Consider the following 20,742-nt stretch of genomic DNA (forward strand, 5'->3'; position numbering starts at 1 on the left):
CCTCGAAGCGATGGATCTCCCACATAGGAGCACACGTGTGCAGGGCAGCTCTGCTCTGCAGCCCTTCCTCAGCTGTGCATCACCCCCAGCAGTTGGGAGCTTTTTGCTGTTGCTCCATGGGGCTGAAATGGCTGCTCTATGCATGCCTGCAACACACAGCTCTGCGATTTCTGAGCGCTGCCAGCAGCTGTCAGCTTACTAAGCAAGAAGAGGAAACATAGCAGGCTTGAGGTGTTGGTTTAGGTCCTCACTCCACTCCTCAGGTGTATTTTTCCTAATTTCTAACTAAAGAAGCACACAGTGCTGGTTCTCTCCCGATGTGTGTGCCACCTCGCTGCTAGAGCACGCAGCAGACCCACCGGGAGGCAGCTGCTCAGGTGCTCTTTGAGAGCACACTGACTTCTTGCACATGGAACGCGACATTTGCTTCTGAATTAAGTACAGCCATGGCTTTGGAGCAGTGAGAGAAGCTCCACCTTGTCATGGCACACTGCAAAGCAGCTTCAGCAACTTTCTGCTCAGCTTTCTGGCAGCTGTTCTCAGTGGATTCCCAATGTGCTGCCTGGAGATAGCACTCAGAGCATGGTGCTCAGGGCTGCAATTAGATGCAGGGAATGCAGCAGCAGCAGCAGCCAGAACACAGTGTGCTTTGTGCTGAGCTCTTTGCACTGAGCGTTCCTGGTGCGTGGGCTCCTGAGGGGAAGCAGTTCTGGAGCTGAGCAGTGCTGGCAGTGGGGCAGCAGCAGTGGGCAGACGTCCTGCAGGACTCCTGCTTACCCTGCTCGTTTCAGCGTGGGTTTTCCAGAGCGGGAAACCCTGCAGTGCCGTTAACAGGAGGGCTGTAAACACGTGAGCAACAGCGCTGCTTCCTCAGAAGGCATGTGCATTGGAAAGCAAAAAAGCACAGCACTGCTCTGCACAAGGAGATGTGCAACAGAAAAGTGAAGCAAAGCGTGCAGCCATGGAATTTGAGTTAACTCAGGCTAATTGAGCCCTGCCTGTTTCTTCTTCCCCTGAATCCCAAGCAACTTGCAAGGTGAGTGCTGCTCCTTCCCAGCAGTGGGACAGCAGGTATTTCCAGCTGACAGAGGCAGCGCCAGAGCCTCGGGAGGCAGACGGTTGGTCCTGAGCTCTGCCCTTACCAAACCCCTCTGCAGCATCCATCTGCTCTCAGTGGGCTCTGCTGGAAAAAGGAAAAGAGAAGAAATAAAGCATTTTCCCCCCAGAAGGACTGGGGGAGCGGGCACAGCAGCGGCGCTGCAAAGGCTGCGATGAGTGAAGCGCATGCAGTGCTGCCAGCAGTGCTGCTCTGTGCCACCACACCCTGTGGAGATGTATCTGTGGCCCAGCTGGCTGCAAAAGAGCAAACACATCTCCTTTTAATTCATTCATTCATTTTTGCGGCCCATGCCATGGCTTTTCAGCTGGATCAGCTCTCTGGCTCGGTGTTGCTCCCTGAGTCTTTTGGGGTGCTTTGCACATTTTCCCCACTGTCAGACCCACGTTCCAAGGCCGACCCTGCAGCCAGGCTCTGTGCATTCATGGAGCAGCGCGGTGGTGCTGTGTCCCTGGATGATGCTGGGGCTGCAGAAGACCTCGGCGTGCTGAACGTGCTGGCAGCAGGCGTGCTCAGACCACGTGTGCTGGGGTGCGCAGGCAGCAGCAGCCGGCAGGGGAACGCGGGCAGGCGAGATCAAACGGCCTGAAAGCAGGTCACGGCATCACTCTGCTGCAGACAGCGTGGCAACTGCTCATTAGGGTGATTACAGGCAGAGGAGCTGCCCCGGCTCTCTGCTAATGAGCAGCATGGGCTGCCTGACCGGTGCGGCACAAGCAAAGCCTGCGGCTCTTGGTGCACGTTCAGCTCCCGCGGTTTTCTTGTGCTGCTGTTCTCCCCTGTCCATGTTCCTGTCTCATCCCCCGCTCCTGTTCTCCCCAGCCCTGTCCCGAGCAGTGCAGCACAGCCCCGGCCCATTGCTGGAATCTGACATGACTGTGCAGAGCATCCCATGCCTTCCTCTGCCTTCCTCTGTCTGCTCTGAGAATCAGAAATAATGCATAGAATGAGAAGCTGGATTCGGTATGATCGATGTATTTACATTCTTTTGTATTCCCTCTTCTTCACAACATAATGCTATACACCGTATATAATTATTGGCAGTTGAAACTGGATTATCTTTAAGGTCCGCTCCAACCCAAGCCACGCTATAATTCTATGACTGTGTAAATATTCGATGTATATATAATTTATATTATATATATAAAGGTATCTCTATAAACATCTCCACACGGGCAGCAGCTCCCAGGCGTACTGCTGTCCCATCACCCAGCTGGGACAGACCCAATGTGCAACTGGCACATTGAAAATCAGAGCCCACGGCCTGACCCGGGTGCTGCCTGGGCAATGCATGGCAGCCTGAAAAGAAAGGAAAGAAGGTGACAAGGGATTCAGAGTGCAAGGATTCAGCCTGCGCAGCTCTGTGGATGCTCACACCCCCAGGACTCTCCGGGGGCCCCCCAGGACATTTTTGCCGGCTGAGGCAGGCAGGACGCAGCTCGCACTGCTGCATTCTTCTGCTTGTTCTGTTCCCTCTCATTTCCCTTAGGACCGGGGCTGAGCCTGGGGCCATGCTGCCAGCACCAGGTGGGGGTGAGGGATGCTGGGAGCTGCGTGCTCATCTTGGAGCAGGGGAGGCATAGGGGGATCCCTCTCATACTCGCTGATCCCTGCAGGGAGCTGCAGCAGGAAAATGAAGGGGCTGCCTGCAGTGTGTGAGTGGCTGTTTGCTTCGCAGGGAGCAACCACTGCCTCTGCAGCCGGGCGGATGAGGAGGGCAGCGGGGCTCGCTGGGGACAGGGCTGCAGGGGGCACACGGGGTGTGGGACCCGGGCAGGAGGATGCTTTAACTGGAATGTGAACGTGGGGGTGAGCAATGAGGAACTGGCAGCAAACGAGCCTGATTTCCTCACCCTGGTATTTGGCATCACTGGGGCATCAGCCCCACAAACGTTGGCAGCAAGGACTGAAATGCAGTTCTGAGACATTAACAATGCATTCAAAAATAATTCAGCAATTAATATTTTCTGATTGAAAATGGCTTCGCCCCAACAGCCCCAGTGGGGCCAACACGGGCACATCGTGCACGTCCCACGCAGGAGCTCCCAGCTGCACCGTGTCCCAGCGCAGCACCCAGTGCGGCTCTGCACGCAGACAGCACTCCGTCCTGCAGCTCTGCACAGCACCGCGCGCCCTCGGCAGGCACTGCTGCTCTGTGTGAGGGCAAACTGCTCCTGGGTGGGAAATGGGGAAAGAGCCCCGAAGCCCCAACAAATAAAGTCCTACAGCTGCCAGCGAGGAGCGAGAGGGGCTGCTACCAGGGCGCAGTCAGTAAGGCAGCCCTGCTGCTCGCAGGCACGCCCAGATGATTGGAGCTCAGAGCGGCCCCGGCTCCAACTGTAATCCCATCCCTACACTGGGGCTGCGATTCCGGCTGCTAATGAGGCGAAGTTAATTGGGATCCGCGCACAATGCGCCCACCTGTTGTGCCGGGCCGCACCATCTGCCGCCCACCTGAGGCCTCGCCGATGCCCGGGGCTGGGCCGCGTCCCCTGGTCGGGGCGCCGGGAGCCGCCCACGAAGCGGCGCGCCCTTCGGCCTCTGTCCCCGCAATTCAGCCCCACGGAGCGCACCGGGACCCGTCCCCGAGGAAGCCCCCCGCTCGTGGCTTACCGCGAAGGAGCGCGTGGCCCCCACGCACGTGGCCGCGAGCATTGCCCGGGGCCGCTCCCTCCCACCCGGGAGCGAAGTTCTCCCGTCCCCGCGCCGTGACTCAGCGCCCGCATCAATCATTGACCCCGCGCACGCTGCGCGGCCACGCGGGGCAGCACCGCGCGGGGAAAGGAGAGGCGGCCGGCCACGCCCCTTTCCGTCAGGCCACGCCCCCTAAGACGCAGACCACACCCCTTTCCTCGAGCCACGCCCTCTCGTTTCCCCCCGCAGCCAATCAGCGGCCGCCGCCCCGCCGGTTCCCGTGGCAGCGCTGCCCGGTGGCGGAGTTCGGCGCCGGGCGGCGAGAAGCCGAGAGCTCATTTGCATGAACCAATAGAACGCGCGTATGCAAATGTAGGCAGTGCGGGTTGGCTGGGAGCGGGCCGGATAACGACGGTGGGGGCGCCTTTGTCCCGCAGAGGCGGCGGCGAGAAGGGAGCGGAGAGGCGGCAGCGGCCGGGAGCGGCTGGGGAGCGGAGCGGGGCCGGGCCGTGCGGTGGCAGCGCTCCTGTTCCGCGCGGCCGCACTATGACTTTGGAGGAGCTGCCTGGCGACCAGCGCACCGCCGGCAGGTAGGGAGCGGGGGGGGGGTTGCGAGCAACTTGGGTGGCGAGGAGAGGGGACGGCCGAACGCCCGGGTGCTGATGAGCTGCGTGCGTGTGCAGGATGGAGCAGGCGGGGGACGCGCTGGAGGAGGTGCTGAGCAAGGCGCTGAGCCAGCGGAGCCTCACCCTGGGTGTCTACGAGGCGGCCAAGCTGCTCAACGTGTGAGTGAACCGCTCTCGGTGTCCCCCACCCAGTGCCCGGTCCCCCTCCGATCCCCCCCAGTGCTGACTCCGCTGCCTCCTCCCCCCCCCAGTGACCCCGACAACGTGGTTTTGTGCCTCTTGGCCGCCGACGAGGAAGAAGAAGGAGACGCGGCGCTGCAAATCCACTTCACCTTAATCCAAGCTTTCTGCTGCGAGAACGACATCAACATCCTGCGGGTCAGCAACCCGGCCCGCTTGGCCCAGTTGTTGCTTCCCGACGGCGGTCCTGAACCACCCACTGATCTCCATTGCGTCTTGGTCACGGTGAGTCCATCGGTGATGACTCAATGCCAACGTCCCGGGGAGGTTCCTGAGGCCGAGCCGTCGGCAAAAACCTCGGCAATCTCCCCGGGACCAAATTTGCTGTTATTTAAGTGGATTTCTTGCTCAACCAGCGTTTTTCCCACCTTTTATCCAGAATCCCCACGCCTCCCAATGGAAGGATCCAGCGCTGAGTCAGCTGATGTGCTTCTGCCGGGAGAGTCGCTACATGGATCAGTGGGTGCCGGTGATCAACCTCCCCGAGCGGTGACTGCGTCCCAAACATCACCAAATCATTTTTTCAACCCGTTGCTCAGGAATTGATCGACCTCCACCCCGATAAAAGGAAGAACAGGAGGGAGGGGAGGGAAACAAAATAACAAACAAAAAAAAAACAACAAAAAAACAAACAAAAAAATTTGGGAAGAAAAAACAAACAAACAAACAAAGGATTTAATAATAATTAAGCTGTTATCACGTTGACCGCCGAGGTATTGGAGAGGAGCACGGAAGCGGAGCTGGAAGAGCCAACCCCCATCCCCGGAGTGGGGACACCGCGATGCCGACCGGCCCTTGGGCTGGTTTTTCTTTTTCGAGTGCAACTTCACAGTTTCTGGTTGAAATCTCTTTAAAAGGAGCTCCAAAAAGGTTGAATCGGAACGCTTCGCAAACGATTTTATTGTATTTTTTGGGATGTTGATTCTCAAGTTTTTAATGCTAAGATATATAATAAGTTATTTTATGATATTGATGGAAAAAAAAATTATTTATACTCTGAGGTTTGAGAACCGGACTACCCTCGAGCAGTTGGTCCACAGCCGCACGTCTTTTAGCTGCTGCTGAAAGCAGCCACGGTGATGTAATTGTTGGAAATGGGACGGCGCTTTGTTTTTTTGGGGTTTGTTTTTTGAAATAAAGTTTTGACTCTGCTCCTCGCTGCTGGGTTTTGCTTTGCCGCGCGCAGTCCCCGGGCTCAGCTCCTGTTGCGCTGCTCCTGTAATGGCACCTGGGCTCCCTCCCAGCCCCTCCCAACCCAGCAAATGGAACAGCAGCTGCCGTGCTGCAGGAAATGTGATTTATTTTTCTTGAGCGCCGCCGCTTTGCAGAGTAGTTCAAACATGAGGAAGCGTTTCAGCTGCCCTAACAGCTCCCACGGAGCCTGGGGCTTGTTCCAAGTCGGGGAAACCCCACTGCTTTGTGTAGGAACCCCTTTCCCAACGCTCCCTTTGCAGCCCCGGTGCCTGAGCTCTGCACCGCGCAGCCGTTTCCCCCCCCCCCGGCTTTGCTCCCTGTGCCTCTCGGAGCCGGGCAGGGGGGAGCAGCAGGGCCCACGAGCAGCTGCATGCGTTGTTGTTGCTGCACACAAAGCGGGCAGCGATCCCTCCCCTGCCCCCAAAGACCAGCCCCCCCCTTCCAGTCCCTGCTTCTGCTGTGGGGAGCTGTGAGCATCGCCCACTCCGTGCCCCCAGTTTCTGCATCCCCGCTGCAGCCCAGCCCGGGGCTGCCCAACGCGGGAGCTTCCCAAACATGTTATTTTTAGCTCTGTGATTACAGCCTGTGGCCAGCGTCAGCATTTCTAAAGCGAACGCGGCCCCGGCGCTGATCCCGTGCCGCCTCCTCCCTTTGCATTCAAAATGCCTCATTCTGGCGCACGGTGCTTTGGGAGCGCAGATGTCACGGACCCAGCAAAGCCCGAGCGCAGCTGACCCCAAACACGTGCCAGCGCAGCTCGCTTCTTTCATCCCACAGTGGGCCCCACAGGCTGCTGCTCACCCAGGGGCTGCGGCAGAGCGTGCTTTAGGCCTGGCTCCCACAAGCCCAGCGCGCAGCGAGGGCAGCCTGCAGCACCCCATCCATCTCTGTGTACGGATGGTACACACGGACGTGTGAAGCTAAAAGCCTTTCGCTTGGGAACAGCCTCCCTTCCCAGGCTGCGAACCAACACGGGACCTTTGACTCAAAACCAAAGTATGTCGAGATGAGAACAACAAGTCCGAGTGCAGTCAGTTTTGGCAAAGCAAACCAGCAAAATGGAAAGGGAAAAATCGAACAAACTCCCCCTCCTCCCTCACAACAGAACCATGGCTTCACCAAGGGTCTGCAGAACACCCAAACTCTTTTTTTCCCCTTTGAATCAAGCAGCAGCAAAATCACGCTTGCAGAGAAGCAGAGCTGCACACCAAGCTGGTTCCTGGGATGGTGGGGAAGGGAGACCCAACGCACACAGCAGCAGTGCCAGCCACGAAGCAGGCTCAGGTGGGGGCACCAAAGCAGTTCCCACCCTGCCCCCAAGGATCCCATGGTTTCATTTCTCCTTTTCCATTCTTCTGTAGAGACCACGTTCCTGTACCACTGAGAATCCAGTTCCTGTGCTTTTGCTGCTGCATTTATAGTGAAAGAGCAAAGGTGCACACAGAAAAGTAGCTGCTGGGGCCCATACATGACCCTATACACTGCATGTAGCAACACACAGCTGACCTGCAAAGCTGTGTGATGACGCCAGCATCTGCATCTCACTGTCACTCTCAGATGCTCTGTCTGAGCTGAGAAACAAGGGAAGAGAACTGCTCGGCGTTTTCAATCACACAAAGGCACACTGTGCCCACACACAACCCTTTTGCTCTTTGAAGTACAAGCGGCAGTGAAGGAGATGCTGATGTGAATCTTTGCCCCGGTGCTTCGAGGATGTCAGCACTGCGTGAGAATGTGGAAAAATGCACTCAGTGTGCAGAGAATCAGACGCAGCAGTGAGAAGGTCTGAAGGAAAGGATTTCCCTTTACCCCGTTGCACACACAGCCCCACTGCAGCGGGGGGAGCGCCCAGAAGTTCCACGCGAGCAGAAAGTGAGCAGCCAGGAGCTCCGTGCCAGGACTTCTTTATTAGAAAGTACAAAGGTAAGCATCCTGTGTGCTGGGGGGGATGGCAGTACGAGTGGGAAGGACGAGAGGCGGCAGAGCTCCAGCCTACAGGAGCAGCAGGACCTCGTGTCCGGGCTCACAAACAGCACAGGGACACAGCTGGACCTGAGGCTGGCTCTGCACATACAACCCTGCATCACAGAACCATTCTGGTTGGAAAAGACCTCCATCAACCAGTCCAGCTGCCAAACCAGAACCTCAGGCTACCTCTGGTGGAGCGAGGAGCTCTAACAGCACTGATGGCTCCTGGAAGGAGCAATATTTGGGCTATAGCACGAGCCCCTGCGCCTCTGCATGCCCCTGCTGGCCTCCCCAGCTCGGCTACTGACAGTGTCTAACTAAATGTGTTATAAAATGAGACTCAAAGATAGTAAAAAAGAAAAAGTAAGCATGGATCTACGTTATTGTTTGGAAATCATCGCTAGAAAAATAGTCTAATTATAAAAATAATTTGAATGTAAGCACAGAGGAAGCAGTACAGTTTTCTTATTGCCAGCCTCGCGTTCAGATTTTTGAGCTGTTTGTTAAAGAGCCTCGTTAAACAAATATATAATTTCTCAATATATTATCAACAGTGCGTATATAATTTAATATAGAAATGACAAATAGGCAACGTAAGACAGTAAATTACAAGTGGTTAATAAGTCCTGTAAGCACCGTCGCAGGAACGCGCAGCGATGGCCGCTCACAACTCCAGCCCTGGACCACAGCTACAGAGAAAGGCAGAATCGTTACAAGTCCCCTGGAAGTTTGCTGCTCATACGCAATGTTTGTATAAATATCCTGTTAAAGTTTATATATTTATATATTTATATACACACACGCAAGGACTTTTTTATGATGTATATATATCAAATGACTTCCTTGATGGAAAGGCTCCCTGTTACACCTGCACAACCACAATCTGGATGCAGTTTGGCATTTTTTCCCCTTCAAGAGGGGGATTTGGGAAAGAGCCAAATTCTGAGTGCCTGCACAAATCACAAATGAGACCTCGAGTGGCAGAACCACACCTCTAACTCCACCACAAAGACAGCAACTATGAGCCTGTCGCCTCTGATTCTTTGGACAGCTTTTCTTTTTTGTAATAACAACACAGATTTTTGATGAGAGAAATGAGAAAACCAGGATTCAAACTGAAAGCTGCTTTTTCAACTCCTCTTGAAGGTTAGGAAGTAAACCCTCGGCTACCTGACTCTCCACACATTAGGTTTTACACGACAAAAGCCCTGCCAAGAGGAATGAGCACACCGAGGGCCTCAGCAGGAGCCTGGAGCTCTCCAGCAGCCACTACCATCATTTCTCAAGGTAGCTGTTGCTCGATAATGCACTTCTAAGTGTGCACGTGCACAAATGCACATCTGAACGCTGCAGAGGGAGGCCCTGCTCTGCGTGCACTTGATTTCAACAAGAGTGACACCGCCGATGTTTCATAATGGGGATTCCAACTCTTAGCCCGGCTGTGTTCTGCAGCAAAGCCGGGCAGCTTTGGTCTGTGTGTGTGAGGCCGCAGCAGGAGCGCAATCAGAGCCACGGCTCTGCAAAGGGACCCCGCTCCTCTGGCCAAGGGAAAAGTGACTGAGCGTGAAATCTCGCTTCCTACCGGAGACTGGGAGCAGAAGAAATGCTTCAGAAAGCCTAAGAGATCGTTTCTACACGTGAGAAGAGGACAGTGAATACCGGGTACCTTACAGGTTGTTTGCCTACACATCTGCCTGCAGGGAGCTGCGGAGGCACTGCTGTGCCCCTATAACAAAATGCACGTCTTCTTGTCCTTGAATGGGTTTTCAGAAGCAGGAATGCCCATCAGCAATGGATCTTTCTTGGCGTGTTCTTCGCAATAGAGCATTAGGTCTGCTGATGCCTTCGACACCTGCAGAAGACAGAAGATACCATGGCCACTATTTCCCCATAACCAGCAATAGGAGCGGATGTGACCCTGCGTGAAGGGAGGGATGCTGGGCCATCAGCACCTCATAGGCCCACACCCTGTTTCCTGCAAGAGACAGAGCCCTGTGCCTCGCCCTGGGGCCAGCCCTGTCCACACAGGGGAGCTCCTCCAGCTGCTCTGGCACTGCTCTGTGACACGAGGCAATAGGATGGCTCTGCTTATACGAGGCTTCTACAGAAGACCAAAAACAAACAGGAAGGGCTCAAAATTGTGCAGCAGGTTTGTAATAAGGAACTTATTGTCTGTAACGCTGGGGACAATAAACAGAAGTGTCCTCAGATGACTTAACGCTTTCTAGAACACTAAATACGGTCTTTCCTTGCATAACCCTGCACCAAGAAAGAGTACCTTGCTGTGTGTGTTCCTGAGTTTGCACTGCTGGCACCTCCAGGGATGGGGCACCCTTCACAGGGTGTGCAATCAAGAACGACTTACTACCATGCAGCTTTTCCAGGCTGAAATGTAAACACCGAGTTCCAAGATGAGGGAAAATCCGCCCCGTGTCCCCTTTGCACATGTCCTGTCTGGGGAAACCAGGAGGAAAGAGGGGCTGGGGAAGGCCGTGCTCTCACCTTTATTCTTTCTATTGAGGCTTCTATTCTCAGCTGCTGGACAGTCCTGCGGGCCTGAGCTATGCTGTTGGTGGTGCTGGCTGTTTTACCCGACATTTTCAGCGAGCCGGCGATGCTCTGTTGGGAAAAACAACCGGTTATTTTTCCAAAGGCTGCTTCTCTACAAAGACACAACAAGCTGCAAGAAACATTATTGTATTTTTCTTATTTTACACAACAGGACTGTCAGCTGAGCAGCACCAAACACCCTCAGAAAAACTGCACTGAGCTCCAGCGTACCGCGGCGCTTCTGCCGTCCCCCCTCCCCAGCCGCCCCAGGTCTGTGGCAGCTTTACAACATCCCAGGGAAAAAAAACAACAGCCAAAGTTCACAGAAATACTCCCAGCTGCTGTCTGCTCCCATATGGCCATATATGGAGGCATAGCAGGAAAAAAAAAAAAGCACAGCCCCGGGACTTGGCTGCTCTGGGTAAGGAGGCAAAGCAGGGACCCCGCTGCGGGCGGCGTTTGGCTGCTATCCAGCAGGACAGGAGGATGCTGCTGCTGTCACTGCTCACAGCTGCCAGCCCTGCACAGCTTGAGCCCAGCCAGGCAGGGCCACGGAGTGCTGAGACTCTGCGGCAGAGGAGCTCAATGGGGGTGGTGCAGCCCTTCCTGCCCCCAACGCTGCACCGAGGGACTGGGACAGCATTTTGGGGAACGATGGTAACCAGGTCCTGGCCAAAATGTATCGCGGAGCCCCCTGTAAGTACAGCTGGGAGCAGGCAGCCAGCAGCTCAGAGCTGCTTTCAGGCAGCGCTGCCCTGTCAGACCCGTCTGTGCAGCAGCACGCGAGCACTAGCAATGCACAGACTCCAGTGTTTGTTTTATACAGATCCTCCAGAATAATTGGCTCCGTGGTGCTGTGCTTAAATCATTTACAGCACTACAGGGGCTCGAGCCGAAGGCAGCTGAATGTGACCTTCCTGGGGCCGCACACAGCCTCTCCTCGCAGGCCTCTGTTGCCCACACGCTGGCCAGGGCAGCAGTGCTGTTTTTCCTCCCGCTGCTCTGTGTGCTGAGAACAGCATTTCTGTGCACCGAGGCCCTGGTTTGGCACAGCCCACATTTCCAAACTTCCCGTCCCTCCTGCGGGGCCCTGCTGTGTTAATGCCCAGCTTGCCCTTAACAGCAGCGCTTTCTGCCAACGAGGATGTGATGCCATCAGCACCCAGCACCCTCCACACCAACATCTTCCAGCATTTTCCCCTATTAACAACTCACTGCACCATGCAGCAATGCTCCTGCCTACCCTAATACGCCTGTGAGCTGCGTGCTGAGGACGTGGGACTTGGTCCCACTCCTGCCTGCCTCAATCACAGCAAAAAGCCAAGAACTCCCACAGGAGGTGCTGCCTCAGTGAAGTTCAGTGAGCCCCTTCCTACCCAACTCAGCCACGTTCTGAAGCAGGAGGGGCTGCAACCTGCACCAACAGTCCTGGCAGGCAGCACACTGCCCGGGGCATCACTTATGTGCGAAAAATGAGTCCGTAGTGCAGCTGGGACAACATTGGCTGGCTTGGAGAAAATATAATTTCAACCCCATATCCATTAAAAATGTCTTTAAATTATTAACAAAGCTAAGGCGATTAACTTTTTCTTAAGCATCTTATGATCTACTGGTGAGAAACCCTGCGAGTGCTGTCCTAACAGGTATTTCGTGCTTGGCCACTTGCAGCTGACTCCTGCTGCTCCTCAAAACCCCCCGCGGTGACTCACAAGCAGAGAGAGCTGCTGTTCTCCCTGCTGAACCCCCGAAGCCCAGTGACCACAGGCTGGGGCTGCATGCAGCATCCAGCAGCTGAGAAACTGCTTTGCTGGGCAGGGAGCAGGCAGCAGCAGGATGCAGGAGGCTGTCCCGTCCAGCAGCCTGTTACTGCAAATGGGCAAGCCATGCCTCCTGCTCACACGCAGGTAGGAGGGATCTAATAATTGGTACTGGGCAGCATTAGAAACTGACTTCCTGGAAGAGATATTGAAAACAGTCACGAATCTCTCTGATGTGCACACAGCCACGTGGCCACCGAGCAGGCAGCTCCTGGGCTCCCCAGCCTGCTTTGCAGGTGTGTGGCTGGGAGGAGACAGGCATGAGACAGAACTGGTTCAAATGCTGCTTGTGCTCCAAGTGACCCAATCCAGGGTAAATGTGGAAGGTCTCTGAGTTCAGAGTCTTTAAACTCGTGCCAGTGCAAAGATCACAGCACCAAGCAGTGCTTGGCAGCATGCAGGGCTCCTGGTTGCTGCATTTGCAGCACAAACCACGCACACTCCTCTAAATACTTCCATCCCAGGTTCCTGTGTGCAGTTAGCTGGACGAAAGCTGGAACAAAGCTCCTGAAATTGGAGCACAGGACACCTTGGTGACTGCAGGGAGGGGAGGCAGCAGCTGGGCTGTGCAGCCCTACCTGTGCCTGCTGCCCACGCTGCCAGTCCCCAAGCAAAAACTCCCAAAGGTGTGGGAACACGGCTCCTGGAGGAGGCTGCATCCCATGCAGCAGTGTTGAAGTTGCTCCTGGTGTCTGCAAAGTTGCAGTAATTGCATGAGGCTACAGATCACAACCAGCCCCTCCTCAGCGGTGCACGCAGGCTGAAAGCTGCTGGAGGAGGAGGGAAGGCAGGGTGCTCTGCACGACAGCAACTCGCCCTGCAGCACTGCAAGCCTGTTCCAGCCTGAACCCAAGGCATGCAGGGAGGCAGCAGGTGGCAGAGCTGGATGGTGAGTCAGCTTGGGCAGCAGGGCGGGCACAGCGCTCCGGGATCAGCTCTGCAGCTAAGTGTGTGTGCTGCAGTTGTGAGGAGGGATGCATGGGAGTGCAAAACGCTGCGCACGAACAGCACGACAAATCCAGTCACCGATTCAGATAGGCTCCATGTAACACCATACTGCAGACAAGTTGCTGTTAATCACAGAGATGCAGTACCCCACAGCGTCCTGCATCACTGATACTGGCGTCACTCAAATATTAAAGTGCATTTTGATGGCGTGGTTGGTGATTCAACCTGCAAATTACTCAAGAGAAGTGGGAAAGCTGACGGACATAAGCACATTTGTCTGGAAATAGTCACCATCTGTTTGCAAAGGTTCACATTCAGATCATTTGCTGGATTGCTGGGAAAGAGAGAGTACCACAAAGAAAAGGTAACAAATCTGAGACCATCTGCTGCTTTGGAACCTGCTCTGCAAAGAATACAGCATGAAATCGGAAGACCCTTCTCCTTCTGGAGGTGCCATTTCCATCAGGAGGGAAGCACAGTGCAGGAGCAGAGCACTGCCCCCACCCAGCTCTCCCTGCCTCCCGCAACACCAAACGTGTCAAAACAGCCCTTCAGGATCTGCCAGGGATGGCCCAGGAGGCCGGGATCACACAACAGGTTAAACCAGACCATGCACAGCTATCACTGTACCTCCACCAGGCAGACCCAAGAGCGAGCAACTGCTCCACTCGGTTCCAGTGCTGCCAGGTTGGGATGTGCAGCAGCAGCAGAACTCCATCGCACCCACACGTGGCTTCTCTGGAAACATGTCAGCTCTCACCAGTTTTCTTTTCCTCTGCTCCAGAGCTGTTTCCTTTTACGTCAGGCTAACTAAGTTGTGCAGCCTGCGGGCCAGTTAGTAGCCCAGCTTTTCTGCTACAGAATAACCATGCAGAGGATGGCCGTGGCTCAGAGCTGCCCGCTGCCCAACACTCACATTTTAGAGAAAAAAAAGAAGCTTCCAGCAGGGCCTCTCATTCATGCTGCTGGATCTGATAAGCAGCACACCTGCTGCACTGATAACAAGCTCTGCTGGCACACTGCAAAGTCAACACAGAAACATCATCGTTTTGGAATAGAAAGGTGCTGCTTCGTATGGATACAGACACAGCACTGATCTACTACAACCTGAGCCCTAACTCAGACCACAGCCTCCACAGCTTTCCTTTCTTCTCCTGAAAAACCATGAAGTGGAAAGAAAAAGCAAACAAGCAAGCAAGACCTTGATTTTCTCCCAAAGTAATGGCTGCATCCCTGAGAAGTACGATAGTTCAACATCTGCCAATTGCTCTGATTTCAGTATTTCCTTTTCTAAACACACACACACAAAATTGAACATCAATCACTGTGGAATTAAAATAGAATACGTTCCCCCCTCATTTTGTTGCAGTGGGGGCAGGCTGGCTTTGCCCTGCCTTTGTCTCCTATGGCCATGACTCCTTTTGGCACTGGAGTGGGTGGAGCCTCCCCAGAACCCTGTCCTGTCCTCAAGCAGTGACCTCGTTAGGGAAGTTGCAGGGCTTATTTTCCCAATTGACTTGCTTTGGTAATAAATCAGATCCCTAAAAAACAAAAACATGACATTAGAAAATTAAATTGCCACCTTTCCTCATCTCCAAACAAACAGAAGCAGCATTGCTTTAATGGTCCTCCTAAGATTACCAAATCTCTTCTGCACGGAGCTTCGTATACAAGTAGGTCATCTCCCAACACTGTTTTCCCTCTGAGTTCCTGGCAACTACCCTGATAAACGAGCTGCTGCAAACATCTCATCTGTCTGTATCCATGCTCAAACTGGGTGATCTCCTCTGGGGTGCATTTGCCTGAAGGTACGTGTAACAGATTGCAGGAAGGGCAGCACAGGCCGCTCTGCAACCACCCAAGCAAGGACACAAGGTGCTCGCGGTGGCATCTCTTGCAGCCTCGTGGCAGTGCCCACACATGGCTGAGGACCCACTGTGCTTGCTGCTGCAAGGATGTGCATGAGGTGACAGCCCTGGTCCCCGAAGTGCCCACGAGTGGCCATGCAGAACCAGGACCCAGCAGGACCAGGGTTAGGGATGAGGGAAACCTGCCGCACTGAAGCCACGGTGCAACTCCCCGCTGTCTGACTCACAAGCTAAAAAGAGACCAAATTATCAGTCCCATCAACAGCCTTTTCCCAGCAGTGCTACCCAAGACCAAAGCATTTCCACAGAAGTGCTCTGAAAACATGCACAGCTATGTCTGAAAACAGATGGGGTTTATTTTTTCCAGCTATGGCTGCTCTAATAAAAGAAGTGAGCTCCCGTGCCCGTGCTCCACACCCGCTGGGGAAGGTTTGCCTGCAGCTCGCCCTCTGCACAGGGCTCACCACAGCACAGCATTTACTGCGCCATGGGGACGAGCTTCTCTTTGCTTCCAGCCTCCAGCACACCACACAGCTTTGATTTTCCCCTTCATAATAAAAGGGCCTGCAGGAGCAGAAGGGTGCAGCAGCTTCCACTGCAGGAATCAGCAGGGCTCCGGCCTCCGGCAGGCAGAGCCCACCTCCAAAGCAAGCACCATGGCATGCCCTGCTGTGCGCTCACGGTCACCTTGTGCCCTGTCCATCCACTGTCCCTACCCTTGCTCTGGGTTTTATCGCTTCTCCACTCCTCCATTGTGAAAGGGTGAAATCAGCTGCTGCAGGAAAACATTTTTCAGTACGTGCCTTGCTCCAGAGGGGCACGGCCAGGCACTCCGTGTACAGAAATGCTGAAAATTCTTCTCGGCACGCAGCAGAGGGAAGGATCGAGCAGGGACGTGGGGAAGCCCAGCACAGCAGGAGGGTTTCACCAGGCTCAGGCAGCAGCTCACAGCTTCCAACGGCACCCGCTGCTCCCCCTTTGTCACATAAACCCTTCCTTTCAGTAGTCAAAAAACATATTTTTGTTTGAAGGTTGTCAGCAGTGGAAAGAATTATTATGGGAAAGGTGCAAACGACAGCAGGCACGAGAAGGCTGCGTGCCCTCTCCAGACACTCGCAGCAGCACACGCAGGCCAAGACTCCTGCATTAGCAGCAGAGTCAACAAACGAGTGGAGCCAAACAGGCCAGTGGGAAGGCTTAGCTCATCTTTTGGGGAAAACACCTTTTTCCGTGGAAAACTGAGGACTTTGGTTTGTTTAAATAACGACCTTTAAAAAAAAAAGAAAAAAGAACAAGGATGCTCACCAGCCACTCTTGGCCGTGGGAAGGTTTAGCTACAAAAAACACACGAACCATCCAGAGCACATGTCACACAGAGCATATGCTCGTGTTTTTAACAAATAAGAACAGAAATAGCCACAGCCAGGCAAAGCTGACCCCATTCCCTACAAGAACCTGTTTTTAAGACTTTGCCCTACTTCTTTCCACAGGCTGCAAGGAAGGAGGTTAAAATACAGCAGGCGCTCACAACAACGGCCTCAGCAGGTACGTGGCAGGCACTGCAGCTGGGCTCCAGCTGGGATAATTAAAGACCAATCTATCTTCTTTACTCTTTTGGATCTAGGAGTGCTGGGCCACCTGCTGAGTGAGATGTAATTAAAGCAGCACTGCTGGAGCTCGGCCGGGCATGGCAGCTCTGTGCTGCACAGCTGCTCTGTTCTGCACAGCTCGGGCTTCATGCGTTATTCGAAGGCAGCTCTAGGCTACAGCAGCTGCAAAAGGGTTCAGCCTGGCGCCCTGTTAGTATTTCTTTCAAAACAAGATACCTTTTAAGTTGAATATCTCAAAACTGTAGGTGAATAAAGCAGCCCAGAGCCGGGGTCAGTGTGAACCTGACATTTAAGCTGATCTGCACGTGCAAGCTTCCAGCATGTCTCCTTTTTACAGCGACAAAAGCCATGTGTGGGGCTGATAGAGGCCATGTGCTGGGAGCTGGAACACAGAAACATTTTCCTTTTATACTCACTGGGATGGAGGAACTATTAGACAGGTCTAGGAGCAGGTGTGGGCGCAGTTCTCTGGCGTGCCAATCACAAGTGCTTGGCCAAAGGCAGCACTTCTGCTCCAAGAATGATTGCAAAGTGGCACGGTGGGATCATTGTTTATGTTTTTGGTGATTCCACAGCAAACACTGCAGGCTTACAAGTGAAACTATGCCCTGTCCTGCAGTCTCCCCAGGCATTTCACAAAGCCTGAAGCTGGTTCCTTCTTGCACGTCACCACTGACCACAAAGGCTCCACCAGCCCAAGCAAACCACCCTAACCCTGCTCCTCCCCAGCTTTGCCCTCAAGACCTTTCTGCAGCGACCCTACCAGCAGCATCCTTTCACCCCACCAGGGCTTTCCTCCCACCTCTGAGGGCAGCGATTTTGCTTACTCCTCTGTGACAGCTGAGATAGCTGCCGTGCACTGCCGCATGCCCTGCTGCCTGCCTTGCAGTGCCAAGGATTCACCAGTTTCTGCAGGCTCCCTGAGTGCTGCGAGCGCTTCAGCACGTGTGGTTTGCCCAGGCACCTGCGTGGGAGCAAGGAAGCTGCAGGCTGGGCTGGGACTTGAATGCTGCACTTGGTTTTCCTGTGGGAAGTCACGGCTGCTCCACGCTGGGTTTGTTCCGACTTGCAGAACCCAAAGCAACGTGAGTGCATGCCAAGAATTAAACACTGTGGCTGGGCACTGAAATAACCTTAAAGCAAGCGCTGCAAAAGCTAACCGTGGCAATATTCCTACCATAGGGACCTCTCTGTCCTAAGGGTAACGTTAATCAGAAAGCAGACGAATAAGGATATAACCAGCACCCCCCACCAGCCGGCTGCCCTGCTGGGCAGAAGGAGGCAGCACACAGCCTGCAATGGCCCAGCTGCACGGACGGACAGCCAGCGCTGCACGGGGCCGCACTGACACCCAGTGGAAGGCAGGGTGAGATGCCTGGCGAGGGAACACGTGGCTGTGTGCCTTCCTTCTGCTAAACGCAGTGGGAAATGAGATCTGGCAAGCAGGGAAATGCCTGAATTCCACCCTACAGTCGCAGTGCAAGCGTTCGATATAGACTAGAAACAATTGGGTTTTGTTAAAAGAAAGGAAGACAGATTGTACAAAGAAAAGGTAAGAAATTGATCACCTGCAGCAAGTAGCACATAGTGCTCCCCATGAAGATGGGGATTTACCCCACAAATTGCAATGCAGTGCCCCAGAAGACCCAACATCTTTTTTTTTTTTCTTGCTGGGCACAGAAGGTTCTGTTCTGTGCAGGCTGTCTTTTTGTATAGTCTGCACAAGTGCCTATTGAAATGTGAGCCACAGAACACACAGAGCAGAGAGGTCCCTAAAACAGGGAACACAGTGCTTTGGTGCTCGCTTCTTCACATGAGCTATACTTGAGACTGTTCTCAACTGAAAATCCTCAAAATGTTCTTTTCTTTATTTTTTTTATAACTGCAAACAATACTGCCAGTCTCTCCATTAGCCCATCTTTCTGAAATGCATAAAAATCCCCAACAAAAATCCAATCTGTCCTTCTGGGTACCCCGGTAAGGACGTGCTCCTTTACCACCAGCTCTGTTTCACCAGGACAGCTCTGCTGGCTGAGCCTGCACTACAGCTATGTTTCATTTCAAAGCCAGCCTCCAAACACATGATTCTGTCAAACCCAATTTACTTGCAGGGAAATGAATAGCGGAAAAACCTGCTTTCATTTTACTCTGTATTTTCACTGACTGGATTTTTTCTATCTTTAGTATAAATGAAAGCCAAAAGCTGACTTCTACATCAAGGTTACTTTGAAAAACATCTGAGCAGTGTTGTTTTAAAACCTTCAGGTTGATACTGTCAATAAAGGCAATCTGCATGCCCTACCAACCTGGGGTACCTCTTCTCCCAGGAAGCGACCTGCTCTTCTACACAGCACTCCCCAGCTTGCTTAAAAGAGAAAAAGGCACAAACTACAGAAAGACTCAGGGTGTACCAAAATCTGTTGATCTTACTGCATGTAAAGCAGGAGCAGTCAGCAATCAAAGCACCAGACTGGGAGTCACAAGACGTTGCTCGGCCTCAGGTTCCGTGGCCTTCAGCGAATTCCTTTGTCTGAAAAAGATAAAATTGTGAGTGCTGGGAGGAAATCTCTGCTAAGAGCTCCCTGGTTCCTGGGTCAGAGCCACTACAGGGCTGCAAAGCTGAGGAGGCTCAGGCAGGACCTTGTTGCTCTCTGCAACTCTCCGAAAGGAGGTTGTAGCGAGGTGGGGGTCAGTTTCAGCAATAGGATGAGAGGAAACGGCCTCACATTGTATCAGAGATGGATACGGGGAGAATCTTTTCTCCACAGAGCGCTCAGCACTGCACAGCTGCCCAGGGGTCACCCCTGGGGGTGCTCCAAAGCCGTGGGGATGTGGCACTGAAGGACGTGGGCATGAAGTGGGCTTGAGGAGCCGAGAGAGCTTTTCCAACCTTAATGACTGTACGGCTCTATGACTATGCAGGGGTGGCTACAAGAATTTATCAGATTATTTATTTCAAGAAAAGGGAGAATATAGGAACAAGGATTTGCACTCTGTCACAGTCAGACAGTAATTACAAACATACCCCAGCAAATACAGACATTTATGGAGGCTTCCACGGTACCTCTTGCTAACTGATGTAGCCAACAAGGAACAGCCTGACTTATGTGGGAGAGGCAACTCTCTTCAAACAGCATTTCTGCCCCCAGTGCTGGAAACTCACCTACATAGGGCAGTGCTGTAACTCGTCCGCCTTGCTTTGCTTTTATTTGTGCAATGACCCTGAAACAAAGTCAGATAAAAACGTTAAGTACTTCATAGTGCAAGAAAGTCAAAGCAAAAAGGGGTGACCACTCGTGGTTTAATCCTGATCACAAAGGCTATTTCAGTTTGAGTACAGCTTCACAGAATGCTGCCTCAGGCTGCCCTCTGCCCAGCTCACTCCCTTCCCAAGGACACAGCCTTGGCTCTCCGACTGCCCCCCCCAACAGAAGCCTCCCCACACCCCATTCTCCCTTCCAGTACGATTCAAGGAACCAACACACGGCTACCAGATTTTGATATGGGTTAACAGGAAGAAATAGAATGAGATCAACATACCACGAAGCTCGTTTGGCATTAGAGTCAAATAAATACAAGAACCTCAGCTGGTCATTTTTTCCCACAGGGGGCCCTCTATGCAGCAGGCATGCACCCACCTGAGTCGGGCAGCCAGGGGTAGGAGAAGCCCCCCCCCCCCGGCCTCCCAGCGCAGCACCCAGCCAGGGGCAGCTGCCTCTCACCTGTGTTGCAACTGCAGCTGCAGGCAAATCGCGTCCCTCCCTTTCTGGGAAGGAAACAGCAAAGTCCTGGGCACGCTGCAAAGCTGTGCTCCTGGAGCCTCTACTGACATCCCAGCAGCCATGCTAAGCAGCAGGAGAAACAACCCTGAGAGCCCTGATTGGAGCCCAACCCCAGCTCACCACCGCCACATCCCTCAGTGCCACATCCCCACAGCTCTGGAGCATCCACCGCTCCCAGGGCAGCCCGTGCCAGTGCCCAGCCACGCTTTGAAGACATTTCTCCTAATATCTGACCTACACGAAGCCTGTGGGTGTGCGGGCTGAGTGCAACACACCCAGAGGCACACTCTAGGAGGTACACTCTAGGGTGTGCAGTACATGCTATAAGTCGTAAAACCAGCAATTACTGATCTAATACTCATTAGTATTCGGTGTATTAACCTCTCCT

The 20,742-nt window shown here is 53.7% G+C and overlaps 2 protein-coding genes across 4 annotated transcripts; one reads left to right on the forward strand and one right to left on the reverse strand.

The window, feature by feature from the left end:
• Nucleotides 1–4,254: 4,254 nt before the first annotated feature.
• On the forward strand, nucleotides 4,255–5,768 carry GADD45A (growth arrest and DNA damage inducible alpha). The gene is made up of 4 exons (XM_042819775.1): nucleotides 4,255–4,341; nucleotides 4,435–4,536; nucleotides 4,629–4,842; nucleotides 4,997–5,768. Exons 1-4 carry the CDS (start codon nucleotides 4,298–4,300, stop codon nucleotides 5,108–5,110), a joined length of 474 nt encoding a protein of 157 aa, XP_042675709.1. The 5' UTR covers nucleotides 4,255–4,297; the 3' UTR covers nucleotides 5,111–5,768.
• Nucleotides 5,769–7,699: 1,931 nt separating this feature from the next.
• On the reverse strand, nucleotides 7,700–20,412 carry GNG12 (G protein subunit gamma 12). 3 transcript variants are annotated; one of them, XM_042819790.1, is made up of 5 exons: nucleotides 20,295–20,412; nucleotides 19,736–19,794; nucleotides 18,984–19,102; nucleotides 10,282–10,398; nucleotides 7,700–9,631 (listed from the first exon to the last, which is right to left on the reverse strand). In XM_042819790.1, the coding sequence occupies exons 4-5, from the start codon at nucleotides 10,375–10,377 to the stop codon at nucleotides 9,506–9,508; spliced, it is 222 nt and encodes a 73-aa protein (XP_042675724.1). In that variant the 5' UTR covers nucleotides 10,378–10,398; nucleotides 18,984–19,102; nucleotides 19,736–19,794; nucleotides 20,295–20,412; the 3' UTR covers nucleotides 7,700–9,505. The 3 variants fall into 3 exon arrangements, with proteins under 3 accessions (XP_042675724.1, XP_042675722.1, XP_042675723.1); XM_042819788.1 differs by having other exon boundaries at nucleotides 19,003–19,102; nucleotides 20,295–20,407; XM_042819789.1 differs by lacking the exon at nucleotides 20,295–20,412 and adding an exon at nucleotides 20,211–20,231 and having other exon boundaries at nucleotides 19,003–19,102.
• Between the last annotated feature and the right edge of the window lie 330 nt (nucleotides 20,413–20,742).

Source organism: Centrocercus urophasianus, unplaced genomic scaffold (assembly GCF_019232065.1).
Source record: "Centrocercus urophasianus isolate 14NV4802_14NV808 unplaced genomic scaffold, USGS_Curo_1.0 seq_18, whole genome shotgun sequence".
In the NCBI taxonomy this organism is placed as follows: domain Eukaryota; kingdom Metazoa; phylum Chordata; class Aves; order Galliformes; family Phasianidae; genus Centrocercus; species Centrocercus urophasianus.